The sequence below is a fragment of the Arvicanthis niloticus genome, chromosome 11 (assembly GCF_011762505.2).
Source record: "Arvicanthis niloticus isolate mArvNil1 chromosome 11, mArvNil1.pat.X, whole genome shotgun sequence".
Classification (NCBI taxonomy): domain Eukaryota; kingdom Metazoa; phylum Chordata; class Mammalia; order Rodentia; family Muridae; genus Arvicanthis; species Arvicanthis niloticus.
In genome coordinates this window covers 16,874,003-16,894,830 of record NC_047668.1, presented here as the reverse complement: position 1 = coordinate 16,894,830, position 20,828 = coordinate 16,874,003, and the positions used below count along the sequence as shown (strand labels likewise).

Genomic DNA, 20,828 nt, shown 5'->3' with positions numbered 1-20,828 from the left:
GGGTGTGTGAGAGGGGGTGTGTGAGGGTGTGTGAGGGGGTGTGTGTTAGGGGGTGTGTGGAGGGTGTGTGTGAGGGTGTGTGTGGAGGGGGTGTGTGAGGGGGTGTGTGGAGGGGGTGTGTGGAGGGTGTGTGGAGGGGGTGTGTGAGGGTGTGTGAGAGGGGGTGTGTGAGGGTGTGTGAGGGTGTGTGTGTTAGGGGGTGTGTGGAGGGTGTGTGTGAGGGGGTGTGTGAGGGTGTGTGGAGGGGGTGTGTGGAGGGGGTGTGTGGAGGGGGTGTGCCATAAGATTTGCCAGCAAATGGATAGAACTAAAAAGAATCATCCAGACTGAGGTAACCAGTCCCAGAAAGATAAATAAGGTATGTATTTGCTTATATGTGGATATCAGCCATTAAAAAAATGATAACCAAGCTACAATTGGTGGCCTGGAGAAGTTAGGCCTAGAGGAAGGGACAGGGAGAACACCCACAGATCACCCTGGGAAAGGAAAAGAGATTTTATGGCTGGACTGGGGCCGTCAAACTCCTATGACCTCATGGGACTGTAGCAGGTCTGCATCAGGTCCTATGCATACAGTTTAGTATTCTTACAGGACTTGTGAGCGTGCTAACAAGTGGGTCTCTGATTCTCAAGCCTTCTCTTGGGGGTCTTTTCCTCCTGTTGGTTTGCCTCGTCCAACTTTGATGTGATAGTTTTTGTTTTATCTTATTATATTTTATTTTGTTTTCAAAAAAGGAAATCGATGTTACTGTGATGAGTTAAAAAAGTGTCTGGTTAAGCCCTTAGGTCTGAAGGCTGCAGTAAAATAGTGACATGACACAGTTTCCTACGCTGCAAACATTTTAATGATTATTGTTGAGCATACATTTCAGAAATTTACTTCAAACTGCAACAAGTTAAATAAATGTTTATAATATACAAAGAAAATACAACCAAACATAAAAGTCGCTGTGAGTGTGCCTTGCACCTAGACCAGTGTTTGCCCCTCCCTTAATATATCTTTATTTTTGAGCTGCACAAACACACTTTAGAATTAAATCTTTATAGAATGGTATTTATGAAAAAAAAATATACTCCCACCTTAAAGAAATGACAAGGGTGTGCATGATTATATGCCGAACAGACAGAGAGCACTGGACCTCTGGTAGTGAGGTGTCGTGAGAGAGGAAAGGGACAGCTGGAGACGCTCAGTAGCACTCTATGTTTTAAGGAAGCAGTATTTTTGACCAAGTAGCTAAAAAGCCAGCAAAACGGGGGGTCAGTGATGGCAACTGTAGTGTATGAAGTATGAAACGATGACAGACTTGATACAAACACGGCTACATTTACAGTGAGCACTGGAGATCTGAGGCTGCTCTGTGGATCAGTTAGGTAGAACCACCTTTTCCAGTCACGTGAGCCCTTGTAAAGCAACACAGTGTCCTGTGCTGGATACCTGCTGGCTGGGTAGGTAAAGGATTTAGTTTGTCATTAGCAGCTAAGGAACTTATTCCACGTGTTCTCAAAGCCTCAATGGTGGGAACAAGGCAAGTGTCATTACTGTGGAGAATCATACACTTCTCTGCAAAGAAATGCAAGAGGCTTCACCCAGACTCTGTCTTTCTTCTGCATTTCAAAACTCAATTGAGATGAAAGCCTTTCTCCATTGTAGCAGCTAGCAGGCGTTCTCTCATGATCTCCTCAGAAGAATACTCAGGTAACTTCAGATAGTGGACACAAGTGTTGACCGATGGATAGCTCGCATCAGTAGCATCAACCTACAGTAAGAAAGAAAAGAGAACCAGCATGAGCTGATTGTTTTCATTGCCTCTTAACCCTGAGGTAATTAAGTTCCCACTGGATTCTCCACTAGTTAGTTTGTACCTTTCGGACAACTGTGAGCCTTGGATGCAGGTTAGCCAGTCCACCTGGGGGTAGAGTTGAACAGCCAGTGGTGAACTGCAGGAATGCTTTCCTTTCGTCTGATGACATGCCACATAAAACCCTCACAAACCTAAGGAAGCCAGGACTGAAAGAGTAAAAATACAGTTATATTGATTTGACCATGAACTGTAAGGAATACAAAACACACAACTACTACTGCTACTTGTTAAGTCAACAGTAACCTCGTATAAACAATATGCAGAAGACTGTCTAGAAACTGCTGAGTTAGGTAGGAAATGGCTGACATAGCTACTTAAAACCTCAAAGGCTGCTGTACACAGAGTAAGGACGCAAACAATGAGGAGGGTAAACACAACAAGTTCAAAATCAGAGTTTAAGATAAACTTGTAAAATTAATAGACAAGGCTAAATTTATCAGAGTATATCTGATCTATTTTCATCAGTCAAATCTTGTGACACCTTTTACTAAAGTAAGATGGAATCCTATCTATTAATGAAATACATTACTACCACATGTCACAATGCAGATGAATTTTATAACCATACTGCTAAAAACCAGACCAGAAAGAATATACAAAAGACTGCATGGTTTCACTTATTAAAATTCAAAACCAAGAAAGTGAATCAATGGCTGTTTTAATTACTAGAAAAGGATATCATAAGACTGTGGATTTCTACAATTGTGTTTTATTCAGCATCTATTATACAGGCATGACTACTTTGTGAGAATTCCTGAAGCTGGATAAACAGTCTGGCGCTTCTCAGTCACACTTTAGTAAAAACATCTGTGCAATGTAGCTAAGGGTTTCCAATGAAGCCAGTTTAAGAAATAATGACTGAAGTCAGTGAGAGAGGCGTCTGCACACTGCTTCGGCTCAGCTTCCTGAAGAATCCTCAGCCTCCTCACTGCACCACCTCACAGGCCCACTGCTTGTCTACTTGTGTTGAATGTAGTTGTCTAAGTCATAGTTCTTTAGAAAATCTGTCAGCCGATTTTTAAACATGAAAAAGTCTGCACCTTAGAAATTATCGATCCATACCTGTCACGTGTGTAGCCAAGCTTAGGTTCAGTGTAACTGATAATGTCCTCTGCTGCCCAGGATGGTGACTGATTTCCACAAAGAATCATCTGAACTTCCTCGTGGCTGAAGGAACTTAATTTCTCCATTGGAAAAACTTTATTAAACCCATCTACATTACATACAGAGAGAGGGGGGAGGGGGAGGAGGGGAAAAAAAAAAAAAGAGCAAAGCACAGACTCAGTTCTTAAGTCATGATTCCAAAAATTACAAATACAAATCTTTGAGGAGAAAGATGGGCCATGGGATCAGTCTCCAGCGCCCGATCCCTCACAACACAGACAAAATCAATGCTTAATATCACAAATGTGACCAGAGAGAATATTTAATCAACATAGTTAATAGCCAAATTGTCCCTCACTGTAACTCTCAGTCTGACCTCACCAGTCTCTCATAACAGAGCCAAGGTTGGGTTCCTGTTTTCAGGTGACTTACAGTATAACTCCCCCTCACTGTGTTATACAGTATGTGAATAAATTTATAGCCACTTACAAATGAACAAATGAGCTGGGCAGTGGTGGCGCACGCCCTTAATCCCAGCACTTGGGAGGCAGAGGCAGGCGGATTTCTGAGTTTGAGGCCAGCCTGGTCTGCAGAGTGAGTTCCAGGACAGCCAGGGCTACACAGAGAAACCCTGTCTTGAAAAAACCAAAAACAAACAAATAAAAACAAAACAAAAACAAAACAACAACAACAAAACCAAATACACAAATGAGGGTGAGAAGTCTCCATTCCTCCAGAGGAGTAAGAGGAAAGAATAATACAACTGTGTTCAAACTTGTCCTGCCTACTCTGCTGGACCAGAACCTAGGTGCAAATTCGAAGACACTCAGCAGTGTTGATGTTGATGTCAAAGTAGAGGGGATGCATTGTCCTTTAAAATTACCTCGAAAAGCTTCCATCTGTTTCTGAATACCCGTATGCATACAAAAGTCAAACATCAAATCCACATATTCTTCTGCATTATCCATTGTTATGATCTGAAAAGCAGAGTTTGCTATTAGCGCTTTGCTAAGAGGACGCTTCAGAGCTTAGTGACTGCACTAAGAGCAAACGATCCTTACCTCGTCTTCGCCACTTGGCTTGAGATCCACAGCTGTAAAGCCATATATTCTTGAAGAAGGGCAAAACTGGAAATTTAAACTGAAAATTCAAAAAGATCTGATTACTATTCAGTGGCTGTCAGTATTTATAACAGTGCTGCCAAAACCATAAATGCTCTCATGTTCCACCAACAGAAACCTACACACAGGCTAGAGTAAGATCAGGCCTACCTGTTTTCTTCTGTATTTATCTGGAATGCAGGGGATCGAACCCAGGGCCTTGTATAAGAGTTTGAGTTTTTAAGGGCAAAACCTTGTGCATAAAAACTATTAAGACAACTGCTTGCAAACTTTTTGGGCTTTGCAAAGACTACATAAAAACATAGCTTGCCATGTATCACTTTCTCTTTAAGGAAAAAAAATTATCCAACTGAAGATTTTCATAGTGACTTATTTTAGGAAAATGTTTATAAGGCTTTTCTCCCTGAAAAGAAACTATTGCTTCATTATTCACAATGTATACAAACTGTATACACACACATACACACATACACACACATACACACACATACACACACACACACATATTTAGGGGAAAAAAACCCAAATCCTTTAACATAGTTATCTAATACTTTTTGACTTTTTGATAGTATGTCACTATGTGCCCTGGTGGCTAGCCTGGGACTCACTATGCAGATCACAGGACTGTGGAGCTCATGGAGACCTCCATCCTCAATCCCCAGTTCTCAGTTTAAAGGCATGCATACCCTAGCTGGCAGTTGTCTAACAGTGACAGAGTGTGTCCATTAGGCAACGCTTTTGTTGCACAAACATGAGCTACAGGTGAGCAAACGTGGGTGATTTACTTTACTACACACCCAGACTCTATGACAAAGCATATGACTGCTCAGCCTCAACCTTGTACAGCATGTTACTTTGCTGAATACTGTAGGCAAGTGTATTACAATATTAAGTGTCCCTGATTAAAAACAGGTAAATAGAGGCTTGAGAGAGCACTGTCCTCTTTTCCAGAGGCCCTGAGTTTAATTCCCAACAACCTCATGGTGGTTCACAACCATTTATACTGAGATCTTGATGCCCTCTTCTGGCATGGAAATGTACGTACAGATAAAGCACTCATATACATAAGATAAACAAATCTTAAAAAAAAAAAAACCCAGCTAAGCATAGCAAAGACACAATGAAGAGATCAAGTCCATGTTAACTGTATGGGAGCAACCTTGTTTGTGTGTTCCATTTATGACTCAAACAGTCATGTAGCATATGAACGCATAGCCAAACACCATTTCTTACGATTACTAGCAAACATTAAAAAGGATATATGAGGGCTGGAGAGATGGCTCAGTGGTTAAGAGCACTGACTGCTCTTCAAGAGGTCCTGAGTTCAATTCCCAGCAACCACATGGTGGCTCACAACCATCTGTATATGGGATCTGACGCCATCTTCTGGTGTGTCTGAAGGTAGTAGCTACAGTGTACTCGTATACATTAAATAATTGATTTTTTAAAAAGATTTATTTATTTATTTTATGCATATGAGTACACTGTGGCTCTCTTCAGACACACCAGAAGAGGACATCTCTCCAGCCCTGATTATTATTATTTTTTAAAGGATATATATAGGAAAAGAAATTTATCAATAGCTGTAGTATTGGAGTTAGTTGACACAGCCAATAAGGTTTTTATGCCAATCATTTCTGACCTTTGCATGGTACATTCTGCACATAAACTTTAAGTTGCCCAAATATTGGCTTTGAATTTTTTTATACAACACAAATTTATCATATTTGAAAAATCAGATAATCCTTTAAAAATATAATGATTTGTGTTTTTGTCTTGTCATGTTTTGTTGTTGTTTGTTTGTTTTTTAAGCAATGTCTTATGTATCCCAGGCTGGCCTCAAGCTTTCTATATAGACAAGGATAACCTTGAACTTCTGATTCTCCTGCCTATGCCTTCCCAGCACTGGGATATAGGCACATGCCCCATGTCAGGTTCTAGGCAGTGCTGGAGACCCAACCCAGGGCTTTATGGACACTAGGAAACAACATACCAACTAAGCATACATACACATGACACAGTAGTATCTCTTATAATAGCAATCAGTCAAAGGTTCAAACAGACAATCACCATTTTCTAGTCTACAGACTTTACTCACAGACTGCATACGGATCCACAGGGACAGAAAGACAACAACCTTTAACTGTCCTCATCTGTTAGGTTGAAGACTGTGTATAAAGTCTTACCCTAAGTCCTCGATGCTCAGTGGAGGTCCAGAGCCTGACGGGTTCTTGAGCACGAGTTCCTGTAACTTTGTGTTCTTCTCATCCTCAGAAAGACTTTTATTGCCCAAAATTTGGCGCCTCTTAATAGCAAGGTCTTTAATTTCTTTTAAAAATCTGGCCCTGTGTGGATTTACTAGTTCAAAATCTTCCCAGGTTAAAATCCCATTAAACCAGGCTGGGGGTTTGGGCTTAGGGGGATCAAGGATAAACTCTGATTTTGAATCCTCTTCAAAGCTTCCTACTGAGAGGGAGTCATGACCTTCTTCTGTAGAAGCTTCAGACTGACTTTCAGTGCAGTGCAAGTCTCTGTCGCCTCGGGACTCATAGATCAGTTTGCTCATGTTGCTTTTAATGTCACCCATGCACATAAGTTTAAAGAAAGGCTTAGAGATGGGCAAGTCCACCAATCGATTGTCTTGAATACATTTGGCCAAGAAAATCCCAAGGAAATGGAAGAGCTTTGTGATCCTTTCCAGCTCATCACTGTCCTGTGGGTATGGCGCTGTGAACAGTCCACATGACCGCTGTACATAGTATCCAGGAGGCTTCAACCCACCCCCAAGATCAACCTTAGAAAGGGAAAACAACGAATCAGTAAGTACCTAGATAAATAAAATAGTAACCAAACCTTCCATTGCCACAAAAAAAGAATCACAAACATAAACATCTTTTGAAATTTAGTCATCTGAAGATGCATACATGTTAATTAATTTGGCAACCAAATTTAATATTTTAGAAATATTTTTAATGGCACTAAGATTATTTAGTAATAAAAGTAGAGGTCAGCCTGGGCAAACTAGGAATACCCTTTCAGAGAACACCAGTCCTAGGGCTGCCAACTGTCTACCCGGGTGAGAACTACTGCCACTGAAGTCAATCACCTGAGCTCATACCTGTGACGAGCAGAGTAGAAACAGAGAACACTGTTCCCACAAGCTGCTTTTCACATGCTACATGCATGCACTTGTCCACACAGATGGAACAAAAAGTTTAAAAGTGAATTTAAAAATGTTTAAAGAAATAAAAACCTGGCTGGCGAGAAGATTTGGTTGGTAAAGCAATCACCACTAAAGCCTTTTGGCCTGAGTTAACCCCTGGGACCTATGTACGTAACAAGAGAACCAACTTCTGAAAGTTGTCCTCTGATCTGCCTGCCCCCCCACCCTGTCACACACACTCACATACTCACTCATATACACATTTAATTTAAAAAGGGCTTTCCTAGTATCAGTATTCAAGGTAGGGATGGGATCTTTAAAAAAAAAATTCTTTAAAAGTACAGCCAGGAGACTGCAGAGCTGGCTCAGCAGTTAAAAGCACAAGCGCTGGCTCCTCTTGCAGAGAACCTGGGCTCAGTTCCCAGCACCCACACAGTGGTCATGACCGTCCATCTCTCCATCTCCAAGTACTCCAATGCCTACATCAGATCTCCCTCAGCATTAGGCGTGCATGTAGTGCCTATACATACATATAGAAAATACACTCACACACACCAAATCAACTAGATATATTAAAACAACCAAATAAAACACAAGCCAGCATGTATAGTCAGAAAACCTGGCTCATGTTCTAAAAGCATAGCCTAGTTTAACATTTTGTGAAAGCAGTCATAATTCAAAACACAAGATAAAAAATTCAATCTCACATGGCGAGATTCATCATCTGGAAAATTATCATCACAAAGCCAAGTCCCCAAGTCAGTCCTCTGGAATTCTGCTGCCACAAGAGCATAAAACTCTAAAGTGGGTCCCAAGCCAGTTCCTTCTTCTCCTAGAAATTCAACCTGAAACAACAGAAGAATGATAGAGAAAGGATTATGTAAGTATAATATTTGAGGTTTTTTTGTTGGTGCTTTTATTTCAAGATAGGGTTTCTCTGTATGGTCCTGGATCTCCTGGAACTCTCTGTAGGAGGCTAGCCTTGAACTCAGAGATCTGCCTGACTCTATTTCACAAGTGCTGGATTAAAGGTGTGTGCTGCCAACGCACCTTATAGCACCTTGTTTTAAATGGACCAATCCTGTCACATCCACTCAGTAGCATCTCCTTCTTCAGAACAAGGTGGACTATAAGCAGCAGACGTATGATTCCGAGTGTTCTAAAGTTTGTCATTTGACATTACTGGACCATCAGGCACTGCACTGAGTACTGTGCAAACACTAATTACTTTTCATAACAACTTTGGAGATTATATATCACAACTCAGCAGAATAATTAAATCTGACCTTCCCATCAGAGAAATTCAAATCTCAGATAAAGTGGTTCCACTATTTGCTTGAGGAAAGGATGATAGACAAATTTTTCCACCCCGTTTTTTGTGACCTAAAGCCTAATTCTTCCAGTTATTGTGACTTTAAGTAATCACCTTGAAAGCTTCTGAATATACTATATCTGATACGAAAATAATAAAATTTTCATAAAAACTTAATATAGCATATATCAAAACAAAAAGTTAAAAAATATGATGGGAGAATAGGATAAATGCAAAGAAATCTTGTATATAGAGGAAAAGTAGCAGAGCCTTGTACTTCTAGAGACATGACATCTGATGAACAAATTAAAGAAGCAACACTTTATGTAGGCATCCATCTTGGTAATCACCAGTCCCTGAAAGATAAGTTCCCAGTAACCCTGACTCAGTGACTCCCACCATGTACTTGTTATGATGTAAGTAACTGCTTTCTTTGCTTCTGTAACATGCAGACACCCAAGATTGCTTTGCATTGTTTTATCACCTAACTTTGCAGAACAGAACAGCTTTTGCTGGCTTGCATAGCTATCAACGGTCTTCATGGGGTCGTCCCCTTTAAAATTCCTTGCCTACACTTGTTCACAGCAATCTCAAATTTGGCTCAGAGATTGTTTGTCCTACTAATAGCTAGTCAATAAGTCTTTTAATTGTAATTAGATTGAGTCTACAGTCTTTTCCCAGGGATGACAAACTCCCTAGCCCTTCACAGCAGCATCTGTGCAGTAAGTGATGCCAGTGCGGACAGCTCAACCTTGCACCACAATTTAGGTAAAGTGACACTGCAAATGATCTGCTCTAAAAACACAGTTTATCTAACAGCACGGCTTAATATAGGGGTAAAATTTAGCTGGACAGAAAGAATTCAGCCAGACTTAGGTAAGTCACAACCCAGGCTTTTATATCAAAAGAACAGGAGGGCAAGCATTCTGAGATGCTGTGCCAGGGAGAAAACCTCTACAAAGATCAAAGAACCCCTCTCCTTGTTTTTCTGCCATGGTTTTACACAGATCACCTGGTTCCCATGTGTCCTTTTCCATAAAAACAAAACAAAGCCCCTCCTTTACAGGAGGTTACCTCGAGAACTGATTTCCGATCTGCATGTATTTGCATAACATTCTCAGCCCACTCCATCAGAGACTCTCCTCGGGGAACTTTTACTCTTTCATGCTTGAGTCGACCAACTCTAAATTCCCCAGGATCATCTCTCCGTACACTGCTCGTGGTCCTTGTTCGCTCCACTGTGGCTTCTCGTCGGTTCTGTAGCCATACTATTGCTCTGAAACACAGTATCAGAGTCCTTACAGCAGTTGAATGGACTGCTAAACTAGCAGTAGAAGGTAAATGTTGGGATGGTTGGTTTTTAATTTTTTTTTTAAAAATGTTGTTCTGAGACAGGCTTTTCTATATCCATCACCCAGTTCCCAGGATTACATAATGCTGTGCTCAGTTAGAATATTAAGAATGTGTTCAGTCAGCCGGGCAGTGTGGCGCTCGCCTTTAATCCCAGCACTTGGGAGGCAGAGGCAGGAGGATTTCTGAGTTCGAGGCCAGCCTGGTCTACAGAGTGAGTTCCAGGATAGCCAGGGCTACACAGAGAAACCCTGTCTCGAAAAACCAAAAAGAATGTGTTGAGTCAGGTAATTTTTTGTTTGTTTTCTTGAGACAGTGTCTGATGATATCCCAGGACGGCCTAGAACCATGTAACTCAAGTTGGCCTCTTAACAATCCTTTTGCCTTAAACTCCTGAGTGCTGGAATTATAATGTAAGCCAATATGCCTAACTAGTTAATTTTTAAGCAACAATTTATTAACTAAAACCACACAAATTCATTTTATTATAATATTCTTTAAACAAATGCAGAAGAACTGGCTATATATTTTCCTTTTTTACTTTATCAATTAAATAAAATTAAAGGTCTGTGGTATAAGCACTATATAATACATGAAAACAGTGTTAGAGAAACCAAAAAGTAGTTGTGTTATCTTTATTGACAGGCACTGAACGACCACCATTAAGATAGTTATTTTTAAGATAATTTTTGTGTGTGTGTGTGTGTGTTCAAGCATACATGTGGAGATCAGAGGGCAGCTCTCAGCCCTAGTCAGCTCTCTGGTTCTACCCCATGGGTCCCAGGGACTGTACTCAGGGTCTCAGGTCTAGCAGCGGGCATCTTTGCCTACTGAAGTAACACTTTCTTTTAATTCCATTGTATTAACTGAGTGTGAGGAAGTCAGTGGAGTTGCATGTAAGCTTGTGTGCAGGAGAGAGCATGTACACCAGACATGAAGTGCTTAGCACACAACTAAGGGGTGTAAGAATCAGTTTCTTTACCTACTTTACTTTCTAAAAATCATAACCAATGCCATTTATCACAACAGACCCACAGATTTAACATTTATAAATGTTTTTGAATGTTATTAAAAGGTAGAAAATTGTAACAGTAAGAATAGAGATACAATCACATTTATGATTTTATACCTACTTTGCCAGAACAGGTGAGATATAAAATCATTCTCCCATATATCTAACATCTGCAATACACACTGTTTCAGGAATTTCAACTACAATAGATAACAAAAAGGCATAAAAAGCCCTGCCCTTGTGAAATTGTGGTCTAGAGGAGGGAGACAGAATAAAATCAATAAACACACCGTACACGGGACGGTAGGAAGCAAACCGTGATCTGTTAGATCCAAATGCTATCTGCAAAAAGAGGGGCTGCTGCTCACTGGCTGAGGACCTGTCCAGCTGGCTTTACCAGGCCTGGGCTAGACTCTAGCACTAAACAAAAATAAAAGGCTCTTTGCCAGCAATCAGTTTTATGTGGCTGAGAATTCTGACAATAATCTATGTAAGCTACAAAGAACCTCGAGTCAGGAAATAAAAACTGATGCTACAATCCATGCTGTACCAACAGAACATATATATTCAACTGAAAATGTAGAACTTTTAGGGTGTTGACAATGCTTCACAAAAACTAAAGATAATATATTCCATCAATCTTAGTATATTTGCATATTTTGAACTTCTATAATGAAAAACAACTTTACTCTATAAACATAAAAGCTTCATTTCCTACCTGGATGCACCAAATGCAGTGCAGGTGAAATAAAGCTGTCTAGTTTCAAATGGAATTAGGAAAGGACACTTGCTGGTTAACTGTTCACACCAGTCTGGCAGAGCCCCGCTTGCCAACGCCAATGGTTCCTGCAAATCGACACGAAACACATTAGTGCTAAGAGGCATTAAATGTAATGTATAGTGAACACAGACTATGTGAGCTCTATTGCTGCAGATAAATGAAGAGATACCCAGAGGCAGAAGAGCAAAGGCAATCCAAGGAAAGTACACCCAAGGCCCCACGCAAGTACAGTACCTCAATCTGCTGCAAGATTTTTGTGGTGATTTTTTTACTAGTAAATTCATCAGGTGGAAAAGTAAACTGAGGCTGCTCATCACCATCTGTAAAATTAATTAACATAATTAATAAAAATTAAAAATAACTTGTTTCCTATCTGATAGAGAATTAAAAGATGGTTTCTTACAGACCTTCTTGGGATATCCTTGAATAAGGATCACTTGCAACTATGTACAGAATGCGCAGAAGCTGCAGGACGTCTTCTACTCCACAGGGGTTCTGGCCGGTGCCTGCTTTAGCCTGAGGCTGTTCTTTTGTCAAATTAAGAATATCACTACTGTGAAGACTAGAAATAGGCCCCTGATTTAATCCAGACTTTGTTCCATGCTCACAAAAATCCTGAATAATTAAAAAAATTAGCAATTAATCACTTTTCAATAAAAACATTTATTATTCTTAGTACTAATATGACTGTTGAAATTTTTCTTTTTTTGAAATAAACATTATCACACAAGACAAAATTTTATTCAAAACCATTCACACTGCCAAGGATAATGAAGCCAGCACGAGCTTTGGTTTGTCCAGGTCCAAGGCCACAAGCAGTATTCGTAATTTTAACACTGACACATAAACCATGCTCATTCAAACTCCAAAAAAAATCCCAATAGCCATTTGTTTATGCTGTTTTTCTTTCTCTCTCTGTCTCTGTCTCTGTCTCTGTCTCTGTCTCTGTCTCTCTCTCTCTCTCTCTCTCTCTCTCTCTCTCTCTCTCTCTCTCTCTAGGGATCTAACCCAAGGCCTTATACATGCTGTGTAAGCATTCTATCACTGAACTGTACCCTAGCCCCTCAATTTCCAAAGTAAAACAAAGCTCAAAGCCATTCCACTCAAACCAATGTTTTAATGCAATATATACCTTATATGCGGCTATAAGCTGAGAGCAATTTCTGTTTTTCCTAATACTTTTATTAGTGCCAGTTAATTTCCAGTGGCGCAGGAAAGCGGCGTCTGCATTCTTCTGCAGGTAGGTTATCAAGTCATTCTTTGGTAATTCATCAGTGCCAAGGTACTGTTCCACATGCTCTATAGACCAGCAACCCTACAACAGGAAAAACCAAACATTGGCCTTTCCCAGTGATGAGTTCTATGAAGTCTCACATGCATTACATGACTAGCTTTAAGATCATGCACTTAATCTAACTTCAATAATTCAATGTTAGTTCCCTTTCTCTTCAACTGTTTCTCTTTGTGTTGGTTTGAATAAGATGGCCCCCAAAGGTTCATATATTTAAATCCTTAGTCACTGGGGAGTGGAACTCTGTGGTAGGATTAGAAGGGTTAGGAGGTGTGGCCTTGTTAGAAGAAGTGTGTCACTAGGGGTGGGTTTTGAGGTTTCAAAAGCCCATGCAGGCCCCGTATTCATTCTCATTTTCTCTCCTCCCTCCTTCCCCACTCCTCTTCCCCCCCACACACACACTTCCTCCTCCAGTCTCTCAGCTCAAGAAATTTTCTCGAGAAAAATAATATTAGTAAGTGGAGTAGAGACTATTCTTGTGATATTTTGACTAAGAATGTGGCTGCCTTTTACCCTTCTCCTAAAAATCTGCCTGAGGCAAAATTAAAGAGTTTTAGATTAATGCCTTGCTAGAGGAGATTTCTAGACAATCTAGCATTGACGCTGTCCTATAAATATTAGTAATAACTCTTATGCATACTTAAAATGAAAAGGAATTAAGCTAGCCAAAGAGAAATACAAAATGTACTGTTTGAGAATGGTAGCACCAGGAAGTGTAATGGGGCTAAATCCAGTGCTCAAGGAGATAAAACATTTAAAGAAAAACCTGCTGCTAAAAGGGAAGAAAGAAGTGGTGAGTGGCCACAGGACAAAACCCCACCCTACTGAGTTTCCAACCTGTGAAAAAGAACCAAAAGCTTAAGCATTGAAGAGAACAATTAACAGAAAGCTGATGCAAGTGAAATGATGCAAAGATCAGAACTTGGCAATTTTGAGTATGTGGTTTTAGAATCAAGGATACAAGAAAGGGGCTGTAGGTCTCTCTCCCTGACTAATAAGGAAAGCCTCAGCCAGGCATGTGCACAGGCACAGCCAGGCATCCCTGCACAGAGGCCCAGAGAAGACATTGAATGAAAAAGCTGTGAAGATTAAGCCTGGATTGCCTTGGAGAACTCAAGATCTTGGAGATGACAGAGCTGTGGGAGAGCTGCCAAGGAGAGCTGCAGAGCAGGGGTAGAACCAGCCCAACAGAAAGAAGTGTGCTGTAGTCAACAAAGCTGAAAGGAGTTAGAGATCTGAAGACCACTTTGACATTGTAGAGTGAAAAATTATAAAGGCCACTTTATGAAATATGTGTAGATTTTTTGCCTTAGACCTGAGCAGGAAAAGTGCAGATTCCAGAACGAGGAACTGAAAATAAGATTTCAGGCCTTCACTACCCCGGGGCACATTCCGGGTGAAGGACATTGCCCCTGAATCAGAGGACACTTGCTGGATTACATTCCTCAAGCCTCAGGCAGCAGGCCCACCTGGGGGGGTGGAGCCCCCCCCCCCCAAGTAGGAAGACATATTCCTGACCATAAAAAATACAAGCCATCTAGGTGGGGCTGTGACTGGAGGAAGTGAGAAATATTTTGTAATGACAGTATAGGGGACAGTGACTAGGCTACATTTTTGAAAAAAATGACTGTACTGAGGAATTTCCATGGCTATTAACCTTTCAGGGTGGGTTTCTCTGGAATGTTTCGCTATTCTTATGTTATATATCCTTGGCAGCCCCTCACCCCCTCCCCACTCCCCTGGTTTGTGGTTTTCCTCTTTAAAAGACCCCTTAACCTGTCACTCGAGGCCAAACCTTGCTCTTGAGAGAGAAGCTTATGGTTTGACCGCCGGCCAACTTCCCTAATAAAGCCTCTGCTGATTGCATCCAGGTATGGTTTCTTGTGATCTTTGGGTGGTCGTGATTTCCTGAGACTTGAGGAAGGGTCTCCCGAGAATGGGGGTCTTCAACATCAGACACAGAAATACAGAATTTAAAGTCTGCCCTGCTGGTTTTCAGCCATGCTTTGGTCCAGAATTTCCTCACTATGCTCCCTTTCCTCTCTTTTAAAATAGTAATATATATTCTGTGCCATTGTATGTTAGATGTGGTCTAAATCTTGACTTTACAAAGGGTTACAGTTAAAAGATTCCCACAAGTCTCAGAGACTTTGAACTTTGGACTTTTAAACAATGTAGAGACTTTTAATAGACCATGGGAACTTTAGAAGTTGGACTGAATGCAGTTCTCCATCAGATTAAACAAAGCTATGGGGGCTGGGAAGTGGAATGTGTTGGTTTGACTAAGATGGCTCTCATAGGCTCATACAGTTGAATGCTTAGTCAACAGGGAGTGGAACCTTTCAAAGGATTAGGAGGATTAGGAGGTGTGGCCTTACTGGATGAGGCCTTGAGGTTTCAAAAGCCCATGCCAGACCCGGTCTCTGCTCTCTGCCTGCTGCCTACCGGACAGGATGTAGCTCTCAGCTACTTCTCCAGCACCACTCCTACTAGAGGCCATGCTCCTCAACACAAGGAAATGGACTAAATGCCTGAAAGTGTAAGCAAGTCCTCTCTTAAATGCTTTCCTTGTAAGAGGTATCTTGGTCACGGCTGCTTCCCAGCAATCCCACAGTGGCTAAGATACCCTTTTACTTTTTTTCACTAAGTAACTAAAAATACAATCCCCTTTCTAAAAATAACTTACCATTTTCCCATTTTCCTTTTCTTTATCAGAATCCTTCATTTCTCTATACATGATTCTAAAATAAAAACAATTAATTCATAAATCAAATGGTTATTTCCAAATAAAGCTGTAATCTTTAAAAATATATGTTAACAAGGTGATTCATTAGATATGCACTAACATTAAACTCAAGAAACTGCTAGCAAGTATTCTCCCATTGAGGTATCTCCAACCCTGCTCTTGATAACAACCTTTGCTGCGTAGCCTCGGCCTCTCATGACTATGATTCTGCTTCCAACTCCCAAACGCTGGGATTATAGTCACATGACACCTTGTCTGGCTCAAAAAGAAATTTTAAGGCAAATTATCCAAAGAAAGCATACATCACCAGATGTGGTGCTGCAAGCCCAGTTCTCAAAACTAGGGGAGCGGGGGCAAGAGGGTCGCAAGCTCAGAGTCACCCTTTGCTACATAGGAAGTTTGAGGCCAACTTGGGCTACATGAAACTCTACCTTAAAACAAAACAAAACAAAAAACAACAACAACAACAAAAAAAACACCATACAAAGGACAATAAAAATATGTATCAATTCTAGAGTTTTTAATTTAATTTTTAAAAATTACCATAGTCTGTGTGTGTATATATGTGTGTGGGGTGCACATGTGTGCATGTATGTACACGTGCACCCAGTAAATGCACATATACCACAGAAAGCATGTGGAAATCAGAGGGCTAAGGGTCAACTCTCTCCTTCCATCAAGTAGAGCTTGGGTGGCCAGGCTTGGCATCAAGCACTGTTTAGCCAATCGCCCATCTCAACAACCCCAAATCTAAAGGGTTAAAGATATGAGTGCTCTCTAGACTAAGTGTTTTGTCTTCCTTTATTGTTACATAAATAAAATGGGGTAAGACATTTCCCTATGACTAGAAAGGCTAGGATAACAATGATGAGAAGGGCTCTTTTTCTAAGACAGTGAAATAAATTTTCAGTGTCTGAGGAGGTGATAAAATCATTGTATTATCTATCTCAAAAAGCTCTACTATTATCAGATAGCATCCAGGATTATGACTATTAGGAGAACATCATAAACCAAATTAAAATGTGAAATTAAATATCAATGTGTGTTATAAAATACTAATTAATTACTTGTAATACTAAGCACCTAACTATGTCCGAGAAACAAGAGCTAAAAACACTTTACATGTGTTAGTCCACTAGTTCCTCATAATAGTGCTTCATTTTGTAGATGTCGGAACTGAGAAACACAAATGGTCAACCTTTGGGGGCATAGCTCAGGTGGAGATCTGACTGAAAGCACATTAAATCTGTCATGTCGTTGACATGATTTGCAGAATGAATAAAAGAGGTAGTAACCCAGATATTCTGCTACAAGAACAAATAAAGTATATTTAGTGCTACTGTCACATGCAATTATAAAAAATCCAGCTGACATTCCTTTCAAGCCTGAGCCTAGATTAGTATGTACTATTTTTTATTTATTTTTTATTGGATATTATTTATTTACATTTCAGATGCCATCCCCTTTCCCCATTTCCCCTCCCTAGAAAACCCCTATCCCATACCCCCTTCTCCTTTTTGCTTTTATACAATTTTTTTAAATGTCAACCAAAGGCTTTATAAGTTTGGTAATGCTCAATATCAATCAGAAGTGTAACCTAATACCCAACCTAGATATATCAACTATCTTTGACTGGCAGAGACATGTGAACATCTGCCTCCATGTCTGGCCATCACCTAGCTCCCCCTCTCCTTCTCCTCCTCCTCTCTTTACTCCTCCTCTCCTTACTCCTCCCATCTTAGCTCCTCCTACATATCACCCTTCCTGTTAAAATAAAAATTTTCTCTCAAAATACAGTTAGAGCATAACTATACTAATTTATGTCAGTAAGGTGCAAGATAGACCCAGTTCATCATTTTGTTGACTAAGCAGAACCTCTGTCATCTCTCCTAAATGAAAGACTTAGTTCTGAGTATGGACTATTTTTAAAGGTCCTTTCAATTCTAAAGTTTAGCCACCCTGCATCTGGAGTTGGAAACAACCTCATTGGTTCTGGCAGAGCAACAAACAAAAAGCACATCTTTTAAAAATTCAAAAATTCAAAGACACATTGTTCCTTGGCTCATAGATAATAACAGTGTTTGCTTAAATATCAAGTTAAAATCTCTTACGTGTAAGTTGGCTCCCAAATACGTCTAAGTTTATCTGACTTCACATTGCCATTACAAGACAGCTGAAGCAGTTTCTGTACATAATAAAAGATGGTTGATCTGAAATTGGTAAGTGGCAGTTCAACTTCCCGAGTTGTTCCAAGCCCAGTTACTTTCAATGTGAGAGCCAATCGAGGTGATGGAGTGCATTCAACTTCTTCCAAGAGCTCTGAATGCGGTGTTCCTAAAGATATCAGAGATGTGAAAACAGTCTCACAAAGGGCACTGAACTAGAAAACAAGGCCATACATTCACTAATCTATGTCCACTTTAGACTCTCCTAGCTTCAAGATTTAACTTACTACATCTGGTTTGTGAGAAAAGGTCTTCTTAATGGAGTTCAGGATGGCCCTGGATTATACAGCATATTCTAGGCTGGCCTTGAACTCATGACAATCTTTTCCCTGAGCCTCCCAATGTTACTGAAATAACATGATCCCTGACTGTTTTATTTAAAAATAAAAATAAAAGATTAAAAAATTTTCAATGTATGGTCTGTCTTGCCTGCATGAATATTATGTGTGTCTCTACCACATATTCGACATAATGCCTATGGAGGCCAGAAGAGGCCATCAAATCCCCGGGTCTGCAGCTCCAGATGGTTGTGAGCTGTCATGTCAGAGTCCTCTGAAAAGCAGCAAGTTTTAACTGTGTACCATCTCTCCATCCTGTTTTGTTTTGCTTTTAAGTGGGAATTATTACACCTAGGTCACTTAGAATAATAGAACAGGAGATTATATATATATATATATATGTTTGTGTGTATAAACTTTTTATTTAAAATGCTTAGTAGCTATGAAGATAGTCAATGTTTAATTTTATAGATTATAAACTAAAATTATCACTGACCCTACACTCAGCCAATGATCTGTCAAACTTTTATTTACAATAAGTGAATAAATTAAGATCAGCACAAATATAAATAGATTGATGACATACTTAGGAAAAAACTCATCTTTTTATTAACTCATAATTTTTTTCTTCTTTATATCATCCAACTCTTAAAGTATTTTTTATTCATTGTAGCACATTCCACTGTACTTTTTGTTGTTGTTGTTTCAGGACAGGGTCCTACTATATAGCCCTGGCTGTCCTAGAACTTACTCTGTAGACCATGCTGGACTCAACTCACAGAGATCCATCAGACAGGAAAAATACTGATAGAGCTGACTAATACAGACAGTCTGCAGCTATATGCACGCCTTAACTGTTCTTGTGTCAAGTTCAGAACATTTTATTCAAGCTATACCTATCCTCACATAGAATACTGTATTACAAATTACATGTGCCTTCGTATTAGACACAGTATCTGTATATCAATAAAACATACTTAGTAACAAATCTTTAAGAATCATGAATTAGAATACTTGGCATTTACTTACTGATGCACAATCAGGTACCATGATAAACTACTTCATTTAATCTTTTAAATGAGAAGTAAAGATTCATTATTACTACAAAATGCATGTTCTTACAACACAAGTTTATTATCTCATAGTTCCTGAGATTTGAAGTCTTACTTGGGGTGGGGATGCCACAGAGCACATGTGGAAAGCTCTCCTCTTCCACCATGTGGATTGCAGGGTTTGTCAGGCTTTAGCAGTAAGTTCCTTTACTCACTGAACCTTCACTGGCCCCAACATCTACACAACTTAGTGTTTAAAAAATTGTTTTATTCATAACCTAGAAATACAAGTGGCCCTTTACTTTTCAAACTGTATATAATCATCTTATTTTGTATCAATTAAAACTAGAACACAACATTTAAATATACTGTACCTGGGGGAGGAATTTCTAGGTCAGTTGTCTGTTGGACATTAGTACGACCAGGTCTAGGATCAAAAGCAGGAACCAGTGCAGAAAACTGCCGCTTTAGCACATAGTCATCATCCCAGGTTCTTCGGCGACCTCCTTTGGTTTCATACTCTTCTTCTTCCTATTACAAAGAGATTCCACACACAGTTACAGTTGAGGGGGAAAATTCTTCCTAAATTGACTAGCCATCTACCAAATGCTAAGTAACTCTTTAACTTTTAAATTATACTTATTTATGTGTCTATTTTTATGTGGAGGTCAGAGGACAACTTGTGGGAGTTGGTTCTATCCTTCCAACTTGTGCATCTCAGAGATCAAATTTGCATCTGTCAGGCTTGGTGGCAAAAGCCTTAATCCACTGAGCCTACTTACTGTCCTTTAGTTCTTTGTAAGAGCTATATTTCCTTTACTTGAACTGATTGCTAAAGCATAAAATAAGCTAATACGAATGTGTAAAAATACATGTTTATCAAATGTATACTGTTTGGTGGTTAAAGAAATCCATACTATATCCAACCTGTTTCCTAGCTTTGATATTACAATTTAGTAGTATAGCGCTAACCACTGGGGAAACGGGTCAAAGGCATATGCAACCTTTTGTAGTACTTTTCCAATTTCCTATGAGCCTATTATTTTAAAGTAAGTTTTTCTTAATGTCAATTTAATTTCATTCTGAACTATTCACACAAAATAGATGAGTCACTTGTGAAGTGCCTTAAATTTCTGCACGACAAATAGATGAAGTGTTGGTTGTTAAAGTCAAATGACATACATGCATACATATGCCTCTCAGTTTAAACACTTGACTGAAATAACTTTCCAAGAGATAACATGGCACTATATACCTATGGTGTTAGCATGTCTAGGTCCGTAGTAGCTTGGAGGTCAGGATGCAAACCTAGACAGTGCAACTCTAAGACTCCATGTTATCTCCTCTGATAACGCACACATAGTTGGCGGCCTTCTTTAAAGAATAAAAGTGTAGGGAAGAGATTTCTTAATCAGAAAACAATTTAAAAAAATAAAAAAGTAAAGAAAAAAAAGACTACTACTACTTCTTTGAGAAATACCAGAATTACTACGACTACTACAAACCTCAACTGTTTAATATATGCTTATGTT

The 20,828-nt window shown here is 39.7% G+C and overlaps 1 protein-coding gene across 8 annotated transcripts in view; it reads right to left on the bottom strand.

The window, feature by feature from the left end:
* Window positions 1–821: 821 nt before the first annotated feature.
* The window catches only part of Hectd1 (HECT domain E3 ubiquitin protein ligase 1), a 95,089-nt gene continuing 75,082 nt past the window's right edge, over window positions 822–20,828 (bottom strand). For 4 of the 8 annotated variants that reach the window (XM_034514353.2, XM_034514354.2, XM_034514355.2 and 1 more), the window contains exons 29-43: window positions 19,671–19,827; window positions 17,853–18,075; window positions 15,682–15,736; window positions 12,837–13,019; window positions 12,112–12,319; window positions 11,939–12,024; window positions 11,642–11,769; window positions 9,636–9,837; window positions 7,957–8,094; window positions 6,273–6,880; window positions 4,027–4,105; window positions 3,849–3,942; window positions 2,924–3,074; window positions 1,863–2,007; window positions 822–1,756 (exon numbers count right to left, since the gene is read on the bottom strand). In XM_034514353.2, the coding sequence (XP_034370244.1) occupies window positions 1,619–1,756; window positions 1,863–2,007; window positions 2,924–3,074; window positions 3,849–3,942; window positions 4,027–4,105; window positions 6,273–6,880; window positions 7,957–8,094; window positions 9,636–9,837; window positions 11,642–11,769; window positions 11,939–12,024; window positions 12,112–12,319; window positions 12,837–13,019; window positions 15,682–15,736; window positions 17,853–18,075; window positions 19,671–19,827 (2,595 nt within the window). In that variant the 3' untranslated portion in view covers window positions 822–1,618. The remainder of the gene's footprint in view (window positions 1,757–1,862; window positions 2,008–2,923; window positions 3,075–3,848; window positions 3,943–4,026; window positions 4,106–6,272; window positions 6,881–7,956; window positions 8,095–9,635; window positions 9,838–11,641; window positions 11,770–11,938; window positions 12,025–12,111; window positions 12,320–12,836; window positions 13,020–15,681; window positions 15,737–17,852; window positions 18,076–19,670; window positions 19,828–20,828) is intronic. The other 4 variants (XM_034514356.2, XM_076941893.1, XM_076941894.1 and 1 more) reach the window with 1 other exon arrangement.